Below are 17,378 nucleotides of genomic sequence, written 5' to 3' on the forward strand. Positions count from 1 at the left end.
GTTAGTATGAAGGGATTAATATTAAGAAAGAAATCACACGACGTACCATCACAACATTTACAATTTGACTACTGGGTGCGCCAAATTCCCTGCAGCACAGATAGGCCAAGCGATGTTGCGTGATCACCTGCAGCCAATGAGCGGGGCGTGTCATCACGAATCATATGAGTCGGGTGTGTGTCTTGACCTCCACTGAACCCGCAAGACTGATTCACCGAACCCCTGGGGTTCGATCGAACCCAGGTTAAGAACCACTGCTCTAGAGTGATCAAAATAGCACTACACGAGTATAGGCCGAGGGGGGCTTTTTCAGTATAAAAAAACATGCTGAAAAAGTCGGCTTAAACTCGAGTATATACGGTAAATACTTCCAAAAGGATGCAGACACAGCAACTGTCCGCAATGGAATACTGACATTGCACCAGGTGGTTTTAATGAGCACAGACCCTCATATTCAGCAATCAGTCTGGAATGTACATGGTGGAACACACGGCTTTTTCTTTAGAACAAAAAATAGAAGGAATCTGCAACAAAGTTGTTTATTTAATCTCTATAGATCATCCAGATAGCAAACCATCTGTGTGCTGTATATTATATAAATACGAAAATGGCTGTTATTTTCCCAGGAGATGCACATTGTTCTACAGGAGACGCTTTTATTACCTGTGTCCCTTCATATAACTAATCCTTTGAATACAGTACAAGTCACAGCCCAGCCTTATCCTGTGTAGGAGGAGGTGACCCCTCCCAACTTCATTCTCTCTGTGTCTTTCCCTTTCACTTCTCCCTTCTGCTGTCAGCGATGGCGTCTGCTAATCTGAGAGCTGAGCTGGAATGTTCCGTCTGTCTGAACATTTATACTGATCCTGTAACCCTGAGATGTGGACACAACTTCTGCCGGGTCTGTATTGATCGTGTGCTGGATACACAGGGGGGGTCTGGAGGATATTCTTGTCCTGAATGCAGAGAGAAGTTTCCGGATCGGTCTGCACTGCACAGGAATATAGCATTGCGTAACATAGTGGAGAGTTTCCTGTCTGCTCAGCCAAATCAGGAGGAGTCCGGGGTTTTCTGTACTCACTGTGTGGACTCTCCTGTACCTGCTGTTAGATCCTGTCTACACTGTGAGGTTTCTCTGTGTGAGAAACACCTGAGAGTCCACAAAAAGTCCCCAGAACACATCTTATGTGACCCCACCTTGTCCATGGAGAGCAGGAAATGCTCCGTCCATAAGAAGATCCTGGAGTATTACTGCACTGAGGATGACACCTGTATCTGTAAGTTTTGTGTGACTGGAGAACATAAAGGACATGAGATGGAGTCACTGGATGAGGCTTCTGAGAAGAAGAAGGAGACACTGAGGAACATTCTGCAGAAACTTCTGACAAAGAGAGAGGAGATGGAGGAAAGAGTCCAGAGTCTGGAGGAGCACAGGAGGAAAGTAGAAGAAGAAGCAGCTGGTGACACCGAGAGAGTCACTGCCCTGTTTAGAGATCTCAGGAGACGTCTGGAAGACCTGGAGAAGAGAGTCCTGAGGGAGATCTCCGGGCGGGCAGAGCGGATCTCCATCTCCATCCGGGATCTGGAAATAAAGAAGGAGGAGCTGTCCAGGAAGATGGTGGACATTGAGGAGCTGTGTAACATGACGGATCCACTGACTGTCTTACAGGAATCAGACACAGGTGACTTGTGTGATACTGAGGATGGAGATAATGAGGACAGAGAGAGACATGAGGAACTCCTCCATGATGGAGGGGGTCTGGGTGTGGCGGGGGTCTTACACACAGGTTTATCTGATATAATAAGAGAGGTAAATGTATACTTCTATATACAGGGAGCTGCAGACATATTACTGGATGGAAACACAGCTCATAATGATCTACAGATATCAGATGACAGGAAAACTGTATCCAGGTCAGATAGGAAGCAGAATCACCCAGAAACACCAGAGAGATTCCAGGATTGTCCTCAGGTGTTGAGCAGTCAGAGTTTCTCCTCAGGGAGACATTACTGGGATGTGGATGTCGGGGGGTCAGATAGCTGGAGAGTCGGAATGTGTTACCCCAGTATAGACAGGAGAGGGGGGGAGTCAGGGATTGGAAGGAATAAGAAGTCCTGGGGATTGGACAGGCAAGGTAATCAGTATTCGGTGATACATGACAGTGATTGGACCCCCTTACCCACCAATCTCTCCAGTAACAGAGTCAGGATATTTCTGGATTATGAGGCCGGGCGGATCTCCTTTTATGATCTGTGTGACCCGATCCGACACCTCCACACCTTCACCACCACCTTCACTGAGCCCCTCCATGCTGGGTTATGGGTACATGAGGGTTGTATAAAGATACGAGGGGGGAAACAGGAGATGTGAGAACTCCTCCCAGAAACTGATGACATCACAGGAAGGGAGGGTCAGATCCAAAAAATCCATCCAATGTGACAAAAAGTGGGGACTCCAGTCAGTGTCTCTTTTATTGTAGTTTGGGGTGCAGTACAAATCAGGGTGCAGGTTTACAGAAATAGGAGGTCCTGCTACAAAATCATGCTGATCTGCAATATATATGGAAATATTATTATATTATTAATAGGAAATAAATGAGTATAATAGAAAAAGTCAGCTTATACTGGGGGTGTGAGATGTTTTTTGGTTTGTTGATGTACATAGTAAAATGATTGTGTGACCAGGTGTACCCCTCCCAGGAGGACTGAACCCCCGGACATGTGAAGGAGGGGAGATAAAGTTTAGAGTAAAGCCTCGTACACACGCACAGATTGTTGGCCGTAAATTGTTGGCCAACGTCCGATCGGCCGATTGTAGGCTTGTTAGTATGATGCTTCCGACAACCAACTGTGAATTTTCGGCCGAAAAAAATCTGGTGTGCATGCTATAAAATTTTTGTTGGCCAACAACAGAACGGCCGATTGTTCCGTCAGTCAGTACAGATTTCGGCCGACAAAAATCAGATGAGCAAGACTGGGCATGCTCAGAGAAGAAAAAACACACGGAAAGTAACCATCACATGACATCACTTCTGAAGTTGGTTTTTGTTGGCCAACAAAATTCCAGTGCAAGTCTAGAGCACATTTCAACCAACAAACAACACTGGACAAAAGATGGCCGATTGGTGGGCCAACAATCTGTGCGTGTGTACGGGGCTTTAGAGTGAGGAAAAAGAACAAAACAAAAACATCTGTCATATATCTCCTCTATACCGGGTCGGGGTGTCTGAACTCTGCAGTGCTCTATATCGCCCCCTGGAAATTTACACCAGAACATGTTTTAACCACTTTAAGACCAGGCCTTTTTTTTTGACACTTGGTGTTTACAAGCTAAAATCAGTTTTTTTTTTCTAGAAAACTACTTAGAACCCCCAAACATTATATATATATATATATATATTTTTTTTTTAGCAGAGACGCTAGAGAATAAAATGGAGATTGTTGCAATATTTTTTATCACACCGTAGTTGTGCAGCGGTCTTCCAAACGCAATTTTTTTTGGGAAAAAATAAAAAAATTTGAATTAAAAAATAGGAAAACAGTAAAGTTAGCCCAATTTTTTTTTCCATAATGTGAAAGATAATATTACACCGAGTAAGTAGATACCCAACATGTCATGCTTCAAAATTGCGCATGCTCGTGGAATGGTGACAAACTTTGGTGCTTAAAAATCCCCATAGGCAACACTTTAAAATGTTTTACAGGTTACCAGCTTAGAGTTACAGAGGGGGGTCTAGTGCTCAAATGATTGCTCTCGCTCCAACTATCGTGGCAATACCTCACTTGTGTGGTTTGAACGTCAGGACTTCCTTATGCGTTTGCTTCTGCGCGTGAGCTAACGGGGTCAGGGCACTTTAATTTTTTTTTCCTATTTATTTTATTTATTATTTTTTGTTTTTACAGTTTTAAAAAAAAATAAAAATTTGATCATTTTTATTTCTATTACAAGGAATGTAAACATCCCTTGTAATAGAAATAGGCATGACAGGTCCTCTTTACGTCTCTCCGGTCCTCCAAGACCATAGAGTCGAGTGGGGGCCATCTTGCCCTCACTCGACTTCCTGTCTAAGAGGATCCGGGACTGGATCGTTTTCCCCGCTGCCGGTGGGTCCCGTAAGCGGGGAAAACGGCTGGGACGCGGCGGGAGGGGCACCTCGTCCCCTATACCGTAAGGGTGATCCCGCTGCGAATGCGCCACTGGGACCACCCTTACCTGAAAGACGATCGCCCGCTGTTTTTAAAAATACCGGGGTTATGGCAGCTATCTTCTGCCATAAAACCGGTATTTAGCATCAGAGGACCAACGTAAAACTGTGGCGGGCGGTCGGTAAGTGGTTAATAATGTCCCATCTTAATCCAATCTTGAGCTCTGTGATGTCATCAATCCCAATAGAACTTTTAGCTTAACCCTGTGGCGTTGGCTTATCCCGGCCCTTTACAGGATTTAGGATGGCGGGAGGTGGGGCGGGGTTTTTTGATCATTTGCTCCCACCCCCGCTTGTTCCCTGGGGAGCCAGCGCATGTGACGGGCGGCTCCGATGGCCGCTGGTCACTAACGATCTCCCGCAGCAGAGGGAGAAAGACAGACGGCTGATGTAAACACAACCGTCTGTCATTCTCACTGAAGTAATGACAGAGGCTATGCGATCCTGCTATATAGGATCGCATGTCTCTGTGATTACTTCACAAGCCACGCCCCCTGACAGTTAGAATCACGCCCCTAGGGTCGCACTTAACCCCTTGATCACCAATAAAGTTCACCCCTCCCCTGCCAGTGTCATTAGTACAGTGACAGTGCATATTTTTAGCACTGATTACTGTAGTAATGTCACTGTCACCCCCAAAAAGTGTCAAAAATGTCAGTCAGGGGTCCGATCTGTCCGCCGCAATGTCACAGTCCCACAAGAAAAATCGCAGATCGCCGCCATTACTAGTTGAAAAAAAAATAGAAATGACAGAAATCTTTCCCGTAGTTAGTAAACACAATAACTTTTGCGCAAACCAATCAAAATACACTTATTGCGATTTTTTTTTTAACCAAAACTATGTAGTAGAAAACAAATTTGCCTAAAATGTTAAAAAATTTAGATTTTTTACATTTTTTTTTTAAATTTCATATAAAAAAAATGTGAAAAATATTGTTTTTTTTTTTTCAAAATTGTCGCTATTTTTTTGTTTATAGCACAAAAAGTAAAAATCGCACAGGTGATAAAATACCACTAAGAGAAAGCTCTGTTTGTGGGAAAAAAAGACGTCAATTTTGTTTTGGTACAGCATCGCACGACCGCGCAATTGTCCGTTAAAGTAACACAGTGCCGAATCGCAAAATAGGGCCTGGTCTTTGAGCAGCCAAATCCTCCGGGGCTTAAGTGGTTAAAGAGGAACCCTTGCTCTTTGTATGGAAGCAGCTGTCTCTCTGCAGACGTCCAACATGCCCATTGCAGAGTCAGAGCTGTAGCTCTCCAATTAGCTGGGATAATGAGCTTTACCAATTGGACAGCTCTAGCTCTGACTCAACAGAGGGTGTGTCAGATCTCTGCAGGGAGACCGCTGCTTCCACACAAATGAGAAGGGAGGGTTCCTAGCCGGGGGCCGGTGTTTCTATCCAAATTTGATTTTATTTCTAATCAATTTTATGTACATTTTTATGAATAATTGCTCTTTCATCCAGAGTGGGGGTACTCTAATTTGGGGGATGTGTTACTGGCCAGATCACCTGGTGAAAATAGAGGGAACAAGCCTAAAAAAAAAAAGAAAACAAATGCAGCCACCACATCTAATGATTGATAAGCTGCAACATAATACATGTCTGGTTTTGGGTTTAATACCGCTTTAATTGGTAGAGTAATTCTAGAAGCAGGTTGGTGTCATATAGGGACAGGACATACAGTATCTCACAAAAGTAAGTACACCCCTCACATTTTTGTAAATATTTTATTCTATCTTTTCATGTGACAACACTGAAGAAATGACACTTTGCTACAATGTAAAGTAGTGAGTGTACAGCTTGTATAACAGTGTAAATTTACTGTCCCCTCAAAATAACTCAACACACAGCCATTAATGTCTAAACCGCTGGCAACAAAAGTGAGTACACCCCTAAGTGAAAATGTCCAAATCGGGCACAATTAGCCATTTTTACCTCCCCTGTGTCATGTGATTCGTTAGTGTTACAAGCTCTCAGGTGTGAATGGGGAGCAGGTGTGTTACATTTGGTGTTATCGCTCTCACTCTCTCATACTGGTCACTGGAAGTTCAACATGGCAGCTCATGGCAAAGAACTCTCTGAGGATTTGAAAAAAGAAGTGTTGCTCTATATAAAGATGGCCTAGGCTATAAGAAGATTGCCAAGACCCTGAAACTGAGCTGCAACACGGTGGCCAAGACCATACAGTGGTTAAACAGGACAGGTTCCACTCAGAACAAGCCTCGCCATGGTCGACCAAAGAAGTTGAGTGCACGTGCTCAGCGTCATATCCAGAGGTTGTCTTTGGGAAATAGACGTATGAGTGCCGCCAGCATTGCTGCAGAGGGTGAAGGGGTGGGGGGTCAGCCTGTCAGTGCTCAGACCATATGCCGCACACTGCATCAAATTGGTCTGCATGGCTGTCATCCCAGAAGGAAGCCTCTTCTAAAGATGATGCACAAGAAAGTTTGCAAACAGTTTGCTGAAGACAAGCAGACTAAGGACATACTAAAGCAGAGCATGATCCCCTCCCTTCGGAGACTGGGACGCAGGGAAGTTTTCCAACATGATAATGACCCCAAACACACCTCCAAGACGACCACTGCCTTGCTAAAGAAACTGAGGGTAAAGGTGATGGACTGGCCAAGCATGTCTCCAGACCTAAACCCTATTGAGCATCTGTGGGGCATTCTCAAAAGGAAGGTGGAGGAGCGCAAGGTATCTAACATCCATCAGCTCTGTGATGTCGTCATGGAGGAGTGGAAGAGGACTCCAGTCAGTGGCAACCTGTGAAGCTCTGGTGAACTCCATGCCCAAGAGGGTTAAGGCAGTGCTGGAAATGAATGGTGGCAACACAAAATATTGACACTTTGGGCCCAATTTGGACATTGTCACTTAGTGGTGTACTCACTTTTGTTGCCAGCGGTTTAGACATTAATGGCTGTGTTGAGTTATTTTGAGGGGACAGTAAATTTACACTGTTATACAAGCTGTACACTCACTACTTTACATTGTAGCAAATCGTCATTTCTTCAGTGTTGTCACGTGAAAAGATATAATAAAATATTTACAAAAATGTGAGGGGTGTACTCACTTTTGTGAGATACTGTACATTAATGTTCTTGTCACATACTATGCATTAAGTGGGAGGGGGGGTGTTTTATCCAATCATAGGTCTGTCTGTAAGGAAAAGTGTGTGGCTTGTTCAATGTCTAATCGCTGGGTATATCCAGATCGTCCTTCACTACCCAAATGTACCAAAATGTTTATGGGGACTCTCCACACACATTCTATAAATTCATCTTTTCTATAGTTATATAATTTTTTGGGGAAATAAAAAAAATAATTTACAAGAAACTCTCAATGGTCTAAATCAGAAGTCCCCAACCTCCCCAGCACCAGGGATCAGGTTCCTGGAAGACAACCCCTCTGCAGAAAGGGGGGGGGGGCAGACTGTCAATGTTATCTCAGGGGGTTGGGGGTGTGCAGACTGTTACCTGGAGTCAGCTCACAGGCCTTACCAGTGCTCTATGTCATTGTCCCTGGCCTGCTCTCCTCCCCCTTCTCCTTGTCCAGGGTTGTCCAAACTACGGCCCTCCAGCTGTTCAGGAACTACAATTCCCATGAGGCATTGTAAATCTCTGACATTCAAAGACATAACGTGACATGATGGGAATTGTAGTTCCTGAACAGCTGGATGGCCGTAGTTTGGACACTACTGTTAACCTCGTCTATGTTCCTCTTGTTCCCAAGGTGACCATAAAGGAGAGAAAGTAGTGGTTCTGGGAGAAGGGGAGCGGGCACCCTTTGGTGGTTTGAAGGTGGTATTGCAAGTTGTGCTGGCTCACTCTATTCGATGCCCACCACCTGCGCGGTGTGGCCTCAACATGCCACAAACCGGCACCAGAGTTGGGGACCTCTGTTCTAAATGAGTAATGCAGCAATATAGGACAGGTGTGAATTGTTTTTTTATGCCATATAAACTTCACACAATTTAAACTGTATCATATTTTTCTTTATAAATTAATTTTTTGTTGAGGCATATCCTATAGCAATAAATAAATAAAAAAAAAACAATTGCGTGTTTGATTCTCATATGGTTTTCTAAGGGGTTACCCCCTAAACAGAAAGTGTAAAGTCCCCAGGAAATCCATACCAGACCATTGGGTCTGGTGTGATTTCTAAGGGGGATCCTCACACAGAAATACAAAAATGCATGAAGCCCCTTAAAAATCCATACCAGTGAGTGGCTGAACTTAGTCATAATACAGGGATGGAGGAATTAATAACTAACTTGAAGGAACATTGTTTAAAATTAATGGAAACCTGGGGTACCTGTAGCTCAACCAGACTTCAGCCTGTAGGTAGGGAGCAGCTTGGTGCTGGGGCAATAACATACTCAGTCCCAATGTGATGAAAGAACTTGTATAGAAATAATGCAAAGACAGTTCATAAATAACCAGATGGGAAGGCAGCCCAGCCGGGAACACATACAGTTCCAACAGCAACTAGAGAAGCAGGATTCAGCCAAACTGACAGCACCTGGCAGGAGGAGCAGAATGCACTTTACCACCACTTATCTCTGCCCAGTGCACATGGTGGAAGAGGGGGAGGGAGCTACACCTGCTTAGTCAGTATAAATGTAGAGCCCTAAGGACAATGGACTAGCTCTGAGGAAGGGAGCACGTCTCCCGAAACACGTTAGCGGACCAAGTACAGGGCTGTGTCCCCCTCCACATAAGGCACTTTTCCACTGCATGGTACGGATCGGTTTGGCTCGGTTTGGCGCTTTTCCACTGCATGGTACCGCATGGTATGTGTTAGAACGGTTCGGTACGGTTTGGAACAGCGGCGCTTTTCCATTACATGGTACGGCGTCGGTACGGCTCGCTTAAACAGTAACACCTCGGTTGGGGTTCCAAGCAGGCCATACCGATACCTTATCCCACAATCCTTTGCATGCAGCATTGATTGTTTGTCACTACTAGCCACTGATTGGTCAGAGAATCATTGTAATCCCACCCACTTTGTACTAAGTACCACAACAGTGGAAAAGCAAACCAAGCCGAGTAGAGCCTATACAGTGCAGAAAGGTGCCGTCTCGTACCACGCAGTGGAAAAGCAAACTGAGCCGAGTAGAGCCTATACTGTACAATGCAGAAACTTGCCGACTCGTACCACGCAGTGGAAAAGCAAACTGAGCCGAGCTGGGCCAAGCAGTGCCGAGTGGAGCCGAGCCAATACTTGCAGTGGAAAAGTGCCAAAAGTGGTTGACATGAAGGTGCGATTTTATTCTTTATGTTTGTAAGTATGTTTTTGGCTTTTTGATAAACTTTTTTAAGTTGTCGAAAGGTAATGCACTAGGCGTTTGCGCCTCCATTTTTGTCTGCTTTCAGTGTTTTGGAGTTTCTCGACTCAAGAAGAGCAGCACGCCTAAAATTCCTAACAGAATGAGCGCTTGGGTTATATAGACCTTTGCAGAATGCAGCCTGGCTGTCTTGTGCCCAAGACACAGAGAAAGAGATGTACAGTTTGGAACTTCACAGCCAGCCTTGGGTGCAGGACCTCAGATCGCCACCGCAGACAGGATAAAAGAGAAATGGCCGCACACCAGGCAATAGCTTACGATGAAAGGCTTTATTGAACAAGGATGCAAGGTACAGCAAAATGGTTGGTAGACATGTTTCATACGACTCACAGCGTGCTTGTTCAGGTAGTTCACGTAGTCGTGTGAAAGATGTCTACCATCCATTTTGCTGTACCTTGCATCCTTGTTCAATAAAGCCTTTCATCGTGAGCTATTGCCTGGTGTGCGGCCATTTCTCTTGAATCCTGTCTTGTGCCCAAGCAAGAAGATTTCCAGGGAAGTTGCGAGCCCTATGCTTTCCCTTCTCATTAGGAACCTTTCCCTGCTGCTAGTTCTGTTGCTGGCAGGAGGAGGGCCTGTCCCTACTCTACCCACTCGCAAAACACATGCCAAACCAGGGCCTTAAAAAGGCTCTGCCTGCCCCAAGATGGTTTCAGAGTCACATGGTGTGGCAGCATCCAATAGGATAGCTTCTTCAGTGACCCAGGAAACCATAGAGGAACCGTGTTCCTTGTGACTTCCTCTCTAACTGCAGTACCACTGTGGAAGAGCGCCATCTGCAGTGGAGTACAGACTGCACCTGCCTACAAGCCCTTCCTCTGACCTTATTGCTAGCAGTTATGGAGGCCATAAGACACAACTGCACTAGTATAATTGTTTCTAAGCAGCCTAATAATGATGAATAAATGTGAATTATATTTTACATTTTATTAGTACGTACATGATCTTTGTGGCTTCACCAATATGGATGTCACGGTTCTTTTTTTTTATTGATCCTGTTGTTCCAATGTTTTACCCTTGACTCTCTGTGTGTGTATTTGTGTTTAGATACTCAATAAACCTTATTAAAATAAAAAAATGCCAAACCTTTAACCCAATCATGCAGTCTGGTTTGCCAGGAAAGGGAGGGGTGAGCATGAGTCCTGAACCATACCAGGCCATGTGCCCTGGGGGCACCTTGCCAGAGGGGATTCCCAAAGAAATGCACCTTGTCCCCATGTTGATGGGTAGAAGGGCCTTATCCCCACAACCTTGGCCCTGTGGTTGTGGGGGTGGGGGGTTTATTGCAATCTGAAAGCCCCCTTTAAACATAAGGGGGCCTCCAGATACCACACCCTACATGAATGAGTAATGGTTACATACTGTAGAACCCCTACTCATTCACATACCTAAAATCAGAAGACACCTAGACACTTGACAAGTCCTTTATTAAATATATATATATATATAATCCCCATAAATTGTCCCTTATTGTAAATGCATTATTAATCATTGTTTATCAATTCTCAATTCCCCCCTGACTCACCAAAATTAAAAACCCATCAGATCCAGGGCACAGGACTGATCCCAACTGCCTGCTGAATGAGAGCTCCCCAAGCTGCCATCCAGTATATGAAGAAAGAGGTGGGAATATTAGTGATATCATTGCCTGCACCCGCTGCTTCCTTAAGAATTATTGACATACAAGTGCATCTCAGAAAAATTAGAATATCATCAAAAAGTTAATTTATTTCAGAAATTCAATTCAAAAAGTGAAACTCATATATTTTGTATAGATGCGTTACACACAGAGTGATATATTTCAAGCATTTATTTTATTTTAATGATTATGGCTTACAGCTAGTGACACCCCAAAATTCAGTATCTCAGAAAATTTGAATATTACATAAGACCAATTAAAAAAAAAGGATTTTTAATACAGAAATGTTGGTTTAGTGAAAAGTTCGTCCATGTACAGTATTGTATGTACTCAATACTTGGTCGGGGCTCCTCTTGCATCAATTACTGCATCAATGTGGCATAACATGGAGGGGATCAGCCTGTAGCACTGCTGAGGTGTTATGGAAGCCCAGGTTGCTTTGATAGCAGGTTTCAGATCATCTGCATTGTTGGGTCTGGTATCTCTTATCTTCCTATTGACAATACCCCACAGATTCTCGATGGGGTTTAGCTGAGGCAAGGTTGCTGGCCAATCAAACACAGTGATATCATGATCATGTGACCAGGTATTGGTAGTTTTGGCAGTGTGGGCGGTGCCAAGTCCTGATGGAAAATGAAATCAGCATCTCCATAAAGCTGGTCAGCAGAGGGAACCATGAAGTGCTCTAGAATTTCCTGCTAGAGGGCTGCGCTGACCACACAGTGGACCAACACCAGCAGATGCCATGGCTCCCCAAGTCTTCATTGATTGTGGAAAATGTTGCATTTCATTTGAAAATTAGGGTCCCAGAGTCTGGAGGAAGAGTGGCGAGGCACAGAATCCAAGTTGCAAGAAGACCAATGTGAAGTTTCCACAGTCCGTGATGATTTGGGGAGCCATGTCATCTGCTGGTGTTTGTCCACTAGAGGATCTGTCTCTGCAGTCGGGTGGACTCTGCATTTCTTCATTCTGAACTTGTGGGTCTGACTATATTAGGAGGGAGTCAGTGCCCTGCTGTCTGAGAGGGACTGTGCCCATTACTAGTCAAAAATATGGTTCCCGGATGGAATCACTGGTAAAGTGTTAGCTACTTAGCTTGGCAGGATATGTTTTATTTGTCTATTACAGGTACACATCAGAACGTCGAGTCAAGTGTGCCCTCAGGGGGCCGGCAGTGATGGAGAGCTCTGCGGGAGAGCTCTTGGCAGGATATTTTTTTATTTGTCTATTACAGGTACACATCAGAACGTCGAGTCAAGTGTGCCCTTAGGGGCCGGCAGTGATGGAGAGCTCTACGGGAATGTTAGAGATAGAGATGATGCTGGTGAGAAGTTTGCCTCTGAGGAGAGGGCAGTCTCACCGTAAGTATGTAGGATGTATACATTTCCATGGTCTTAACCTTTTTCTTTGCAGGCTTGCAGGGTAGCTCTGGGTCTTGGAGAGGCTCTCCACTGTCCTCAGCGTGTATATGTAATGTTGATATTTGTGTCTAGTTAGTTAGGATGCTGCCTTTACCTGTCAAGCAGATTTTGTTTGGTGGGGTGTGCATTGGTCTAAATGCACTTGGTGTATTCTTATGTGTATACATGTGTAAATATTTGTACCGCAGTTATATTTTTCCTTGTAACCTATTGTATTTACTGGCCACATATGGGGTATGCCCCATGGCCCTGTACATATGTTATTTCCCTTTTTCCCCTTTCCCAAGTTCATGGGATACTCTGTGTAAATTTTTGTACAGCTATTTTTGTAAGGGTGGCTGCCCGGAGCCAGTGAGGACATGGCTCAGTTTGGCGGGGGGTGAGTGTAGCACCCTCCTAGGTAGGTGCTAGTGAGAAAGTACAGCTTTGAGCTTTGTCTGCTTACCAGTGGGGCTGCAGGTGGGTCTGTGTTGTTCTCGGCCTACCAGAGAGCAGGATCTGTTGGTGAGGTCTACTCATTGTGCTTAGGATGCAACTCGTTCTGTCTGCGGAGTGTTTCATACTGGTCCAATAGGGAGGCATGTTGGACAGTGGGAGAACACCTGATGAATGGGTGCATTGGTGTTTGATACAGCCCTGGTGATTTGGCAGAGGAAGATTGACTCGTTGCATGCTGGGATACTGTATAAATACCATGAGCACATGTGCTTGGGGTCTTTCATCTGGATATTGGAGTCCCGGAGAGAGGAGGGCGGCTGCCTCCTCCTTTGTAGAGGTGCCGTGTGGCCTCAAGGGGTCATCCTGAGGGCCTAGAGAGTAGCAGTGAGGAACTGAACCCAAAGGTCCAAAGGAGCTAACTGAGAGGAAAGACACTGGAGGATCTGTCTCTGCAGTACACTGAGTACAGATTCTCGAATCAAGGGGCCTGACCTGAGGGGGGCCACACCTGCTCCTAGGATAATCAGTAGATGGGTGTTGGTTGAAAGGGGATGCTAGTGACAGTGTCCTGAAGATATGTTATCCACTAAGTTGTTTTGCTAGGAAGTGAAGTTTGGATTAAGCAGCCTAGCTGCTTCCAATCAACCTAGAAGACTTAGAGATAGAAGTCCTCAGCTAATGTGAATAGTTCAAACTGGAGTATCCCACTATTCCCTTCTCCTATCCCAGTTCCAAATAATCATAAAAAAAGAAAAACAATACCCCTAGACTGTTTATTTGTGTGACGAGCCATCCGGAGCAAGGAAGGATCAACTAACTATATCTCAAGGTAACTGTGTGCTGCTAATCAGGTGAGCCCGTCAAGTCATTATTCAGCAGGCCCTGCGGGGACAGTGCTTCATTTTTGTTGAAAGAACAGCATCTTGGTGTATATGGCTGGGTTTAATTTACTAAAGAAGTAGAACATGTTCAGTCTCTAAGAACATTTTTAATTATATTAGTGAATGAGGAGAAATAAAGTGAATAGTGATGAGCCGAACAACCCCCTGTTCGGTTCGCACCAGAACATCTTGAACAGGGGAAATGTTCTAGAGAACATACGAACACAAAAAATCACAAGTCCTCATTTTAAGGCTTAAACGTAAGTGACTATTAATCACCAGCCAAGGACTCAAACCCTCAGCCTCTCACTTGCTAGCCTGTTATTCTAACAGCTACGCCACTGAGGCAGCTGAGTAACCTAAGACTCTCTCTGCCTAATAATTCTCTATCTGAGTTTGACAGCTCTTTTATAGGGCTATGACATCACCAGCACCCCATAATCCACTGCTCAGTTGCAGTGAATAAATTACTGACATCACTTCAGAAGGGGTGGGACAATTAAGCACTTACCGCTAAGTGACGTATATTTACATCGGCAGATTTTGCGGTTTAATACCGGGATGATGCCTCTAGCTAGAGGCACCATCCCGGTACTGTGGTTTACAGCCAACGGTAGGCTTTCCGTCGGTAGCAACTGATGCGGCTCGGGAGCCGCTCAATCGTTACCCGGGTGAGCGGGAGGGGACGTCCCCCCCTCCCGCCTCCTTTTGTGACTTCGCCCGGGCCTCCTGTCCCACCGGGATGACCCGAGCACCCAGCCGGCACGTCCGCCGGCTGGATGGAGTCCCGATCTAAGCCGGAAGCGGCTTCGATTGGGTCTCCGATGACGTAACCCGGAGGCGGCGTCCATGACGTCACTTCCGGGTTACTCTGCTGCAAAAGGCGGCAGATTTAAAAAAACGGCTGTATGCAAAAATGCTATTTTCAGCGTTTTGCATACGTGAAAGTGTAGTGGAGGGGTCTAGGGTCTTTTAGACCCTCGATCCCTCCATAAAGAGTACCTGTCACTGCATATTGGTATCACAAGGGATGTTTACATTGCTCGTGACAGCAATAAAAGTGATCAGATTTTATATTTTTTTTAAAACTGTAATAAAGTTTAAAAAAAATAAAATAAATAGGAAAAAAAAAAAATTTAGCCGCCCCCCGTCACCGTTAGCTCGCGCACGAAAAAAAAACGTATACGGAAGTCGAGCCGCGAATGAAATTGCTGTTCAAACCACACATGTGAGGTATCGCCGCGATCGCCAGAGCGTGAGCAATAGTTATAAAAAAAGAGCTACACTCTAACTCTAAACTGGTAACCGTTAAAAACATTTAAAGCTTCGCCTATTGAGATTTCTATTGACCGTAGTTTGTCGCCATCCCACGGGTGTGCGCGATTTCAGCCCGAAACATGTTGGGTATCTATTTACTCGGCGTGACATCATCTTTCATGATATACAAAAAAAATGGGCTAACTTTACTGTTTAGTATTTATTAAATGCAGTGAAATGTGATTTTTGGTAATTTTTCAAAAAAAATGGCGTTTTAAAGACCGCTGCGCAAATACCGCGTGACAAAAAATATTGACTGACCGCCATTTGATTCTCCAGAGTCTTTGCTAAAAAAAATATATATAATTTTTGGGGGTTCTAAGTAGTTTTCTAGGAAAAAATACTGATTTTAACTTGTGAACAAAAAGTGTCCGAAATAGGGCTGGGGCTTAAGTGGTTAATAGGTTTTAATTAAAATCCATAATTAATATTAATCACCCGCTGGCCTGGGGAATCAAACTCAAAGCCTTTCATTTGTAAGCCTATTATTCTACCAGCTAAGCCACCAAGCCAGCTGGCTAACTAACTTCTATCTGAATTAGACAGCTCTTTTATAGGGCTCTGACGTTGCCCCATAATCCATTGCTTAGGTGCAGTGAATAAATTACTGACGTCAGTAATTTATTCACTAAACCTGAGCAGTGCATTGTGGGATGACTTGTGAGGTCAGGTCACTATATAAGAGCTGTCAAAATCAAAACAGCTCATTCCTTTTATTTTCTATTTTTCGGGCGGACAGTGACTGATAATTGGGGGACAGTTTTTTTTTTATTCCTTAATAAAAGGCTTTTCCAAAACTGGCTTTTGTCATTTTTTTTGTACACTTTTTTGGTGAATGGGTAGGGGTACCATGCACCCGATATACATTCACATAGGGGAGGGCTGTGATCTGGGGTTCCCCTTGTTAAAGGGGGCTTCCAGATTCCGATAAGCCTCCCCCCGCAGACCCCCACAACCACCGCCCAGGGTTGTGGGGAAGAGACCCCTATCCCCATCAACATGGGGGCAAGGTGCTCTGGGAAGGGGGGCAGAGCCCCCCTGCCCCAAAGCACCCAGCCCCCCATGTTGAGGGCATGTTGCCTGGTAAAGGAGGGGGGGCACTTGCTCACCCCCATCCTGGCCAGCAAGGCTGTGTGCTCGGATAAGGGTCTGGTATGGATTTTAGTAGGAACCCCACGCCATTTTTTATTTTTTTTTTTGGCGCTGACCCCACGCCAATTTTTTTCAGCAATACTAACATAAACTGATATAAACTGAAGTACCTATATATATATATATATATATATATATATATATACACACACACATACATATATACATACATATAAATAACTTTGTGGTATACACTGCACTATCTGATTTCCACAAACTAAAAAGCAAAAATCTCTCTCCCTGCTAGCAATGTATTATTAATTATAAAATTCCACTTATAAATCACAAACATCGCAATTGCAGATCTGGCATTCTACCAGCTATACCACCATCAAGTACAGTTAGGTTGAATACACTTTTCCTGCCCAGGGGTGGACTGACAACTCATGGGGCCCCCGGGCACTAGGGGTTAATGGGGCCCCCAGGTTTAAAGATGGCCACCGCACGGCAGCCATCTTTTTTTTAATAACAAACATGTTATACTTACCTCCTCTGTGCAGTTGGTTTTGCACAGAGCAGCCCCGATCCTCCTCTTTTCAGTCCCTCTTCTCTGCTCCAAGCCCCTCCCTCCTGTTGAATGCCCCCACAGCAAGCAGCTTGCTATGGGGCCAGCCGAGCTGCAGCTCTGTGTATTCATTTAGACACAGAGCTGTGGTTTGGCCCTGCCCCCTCTCTCTCCTCATTGGCCAACTTTCTTTAAGAGCTGTAGAAGGTAATGGCGCTGCTGCTGTGTCTCAGCCAATCAGGAGGCAGAGTCCCAGATGGCCGAGGGACTCGTGGACATCGCTGGACAGGGATGTGGCTCAGGTAAGTATTAGGGGGGCTGGGGAGGCCGCTGCACACAGAAGGCTTTTTATCCTAATGCATAGAATGCATTAAGATAAAAAACCTTCCGCTTTTACAATCCTTTAATGTGGCAGGCCCTAGTGGAGGGGCACCTAGCTTGGCGACATGCAGAGACCTAAAGCTGGTGACC

General features: G+C 44.8%; 1 protein-coding gene across 1 annotated transcript in view; it reads left to right on the top strand.

The window, feature by feature from the left end:
• Window positions 1–802: 802 nt before the first annotated feature.
• The window catches only part of LOC309553073 (uncharacterized protein), a gene marked incomplete at its 5' end in the record, with an annotated part of 124,365 nt that continues 107,789 nt past the window's right edge, over window positions 803–17,378 (top strand). The window contains 1 exon segment of the mRNA XM_082253972.1: window positions 803–2,271. Coding sequence (XP_082110098.1) covers window positions 803–2,271 — 1,469 coding nt within the window.

Source organism: Pelophylax lessonae (genome assembly GCF_965119305.1).
Source record: "Pelophylax lessonae genome assembly, chromosome: 4".
NCBI classification, from domain to species: domain Eukaryota; kingdom Metazoa; phylum Chordata; class Amphibia; order Anura; family Ranidae; genus Pelophylax; species Pelophylax lessonae.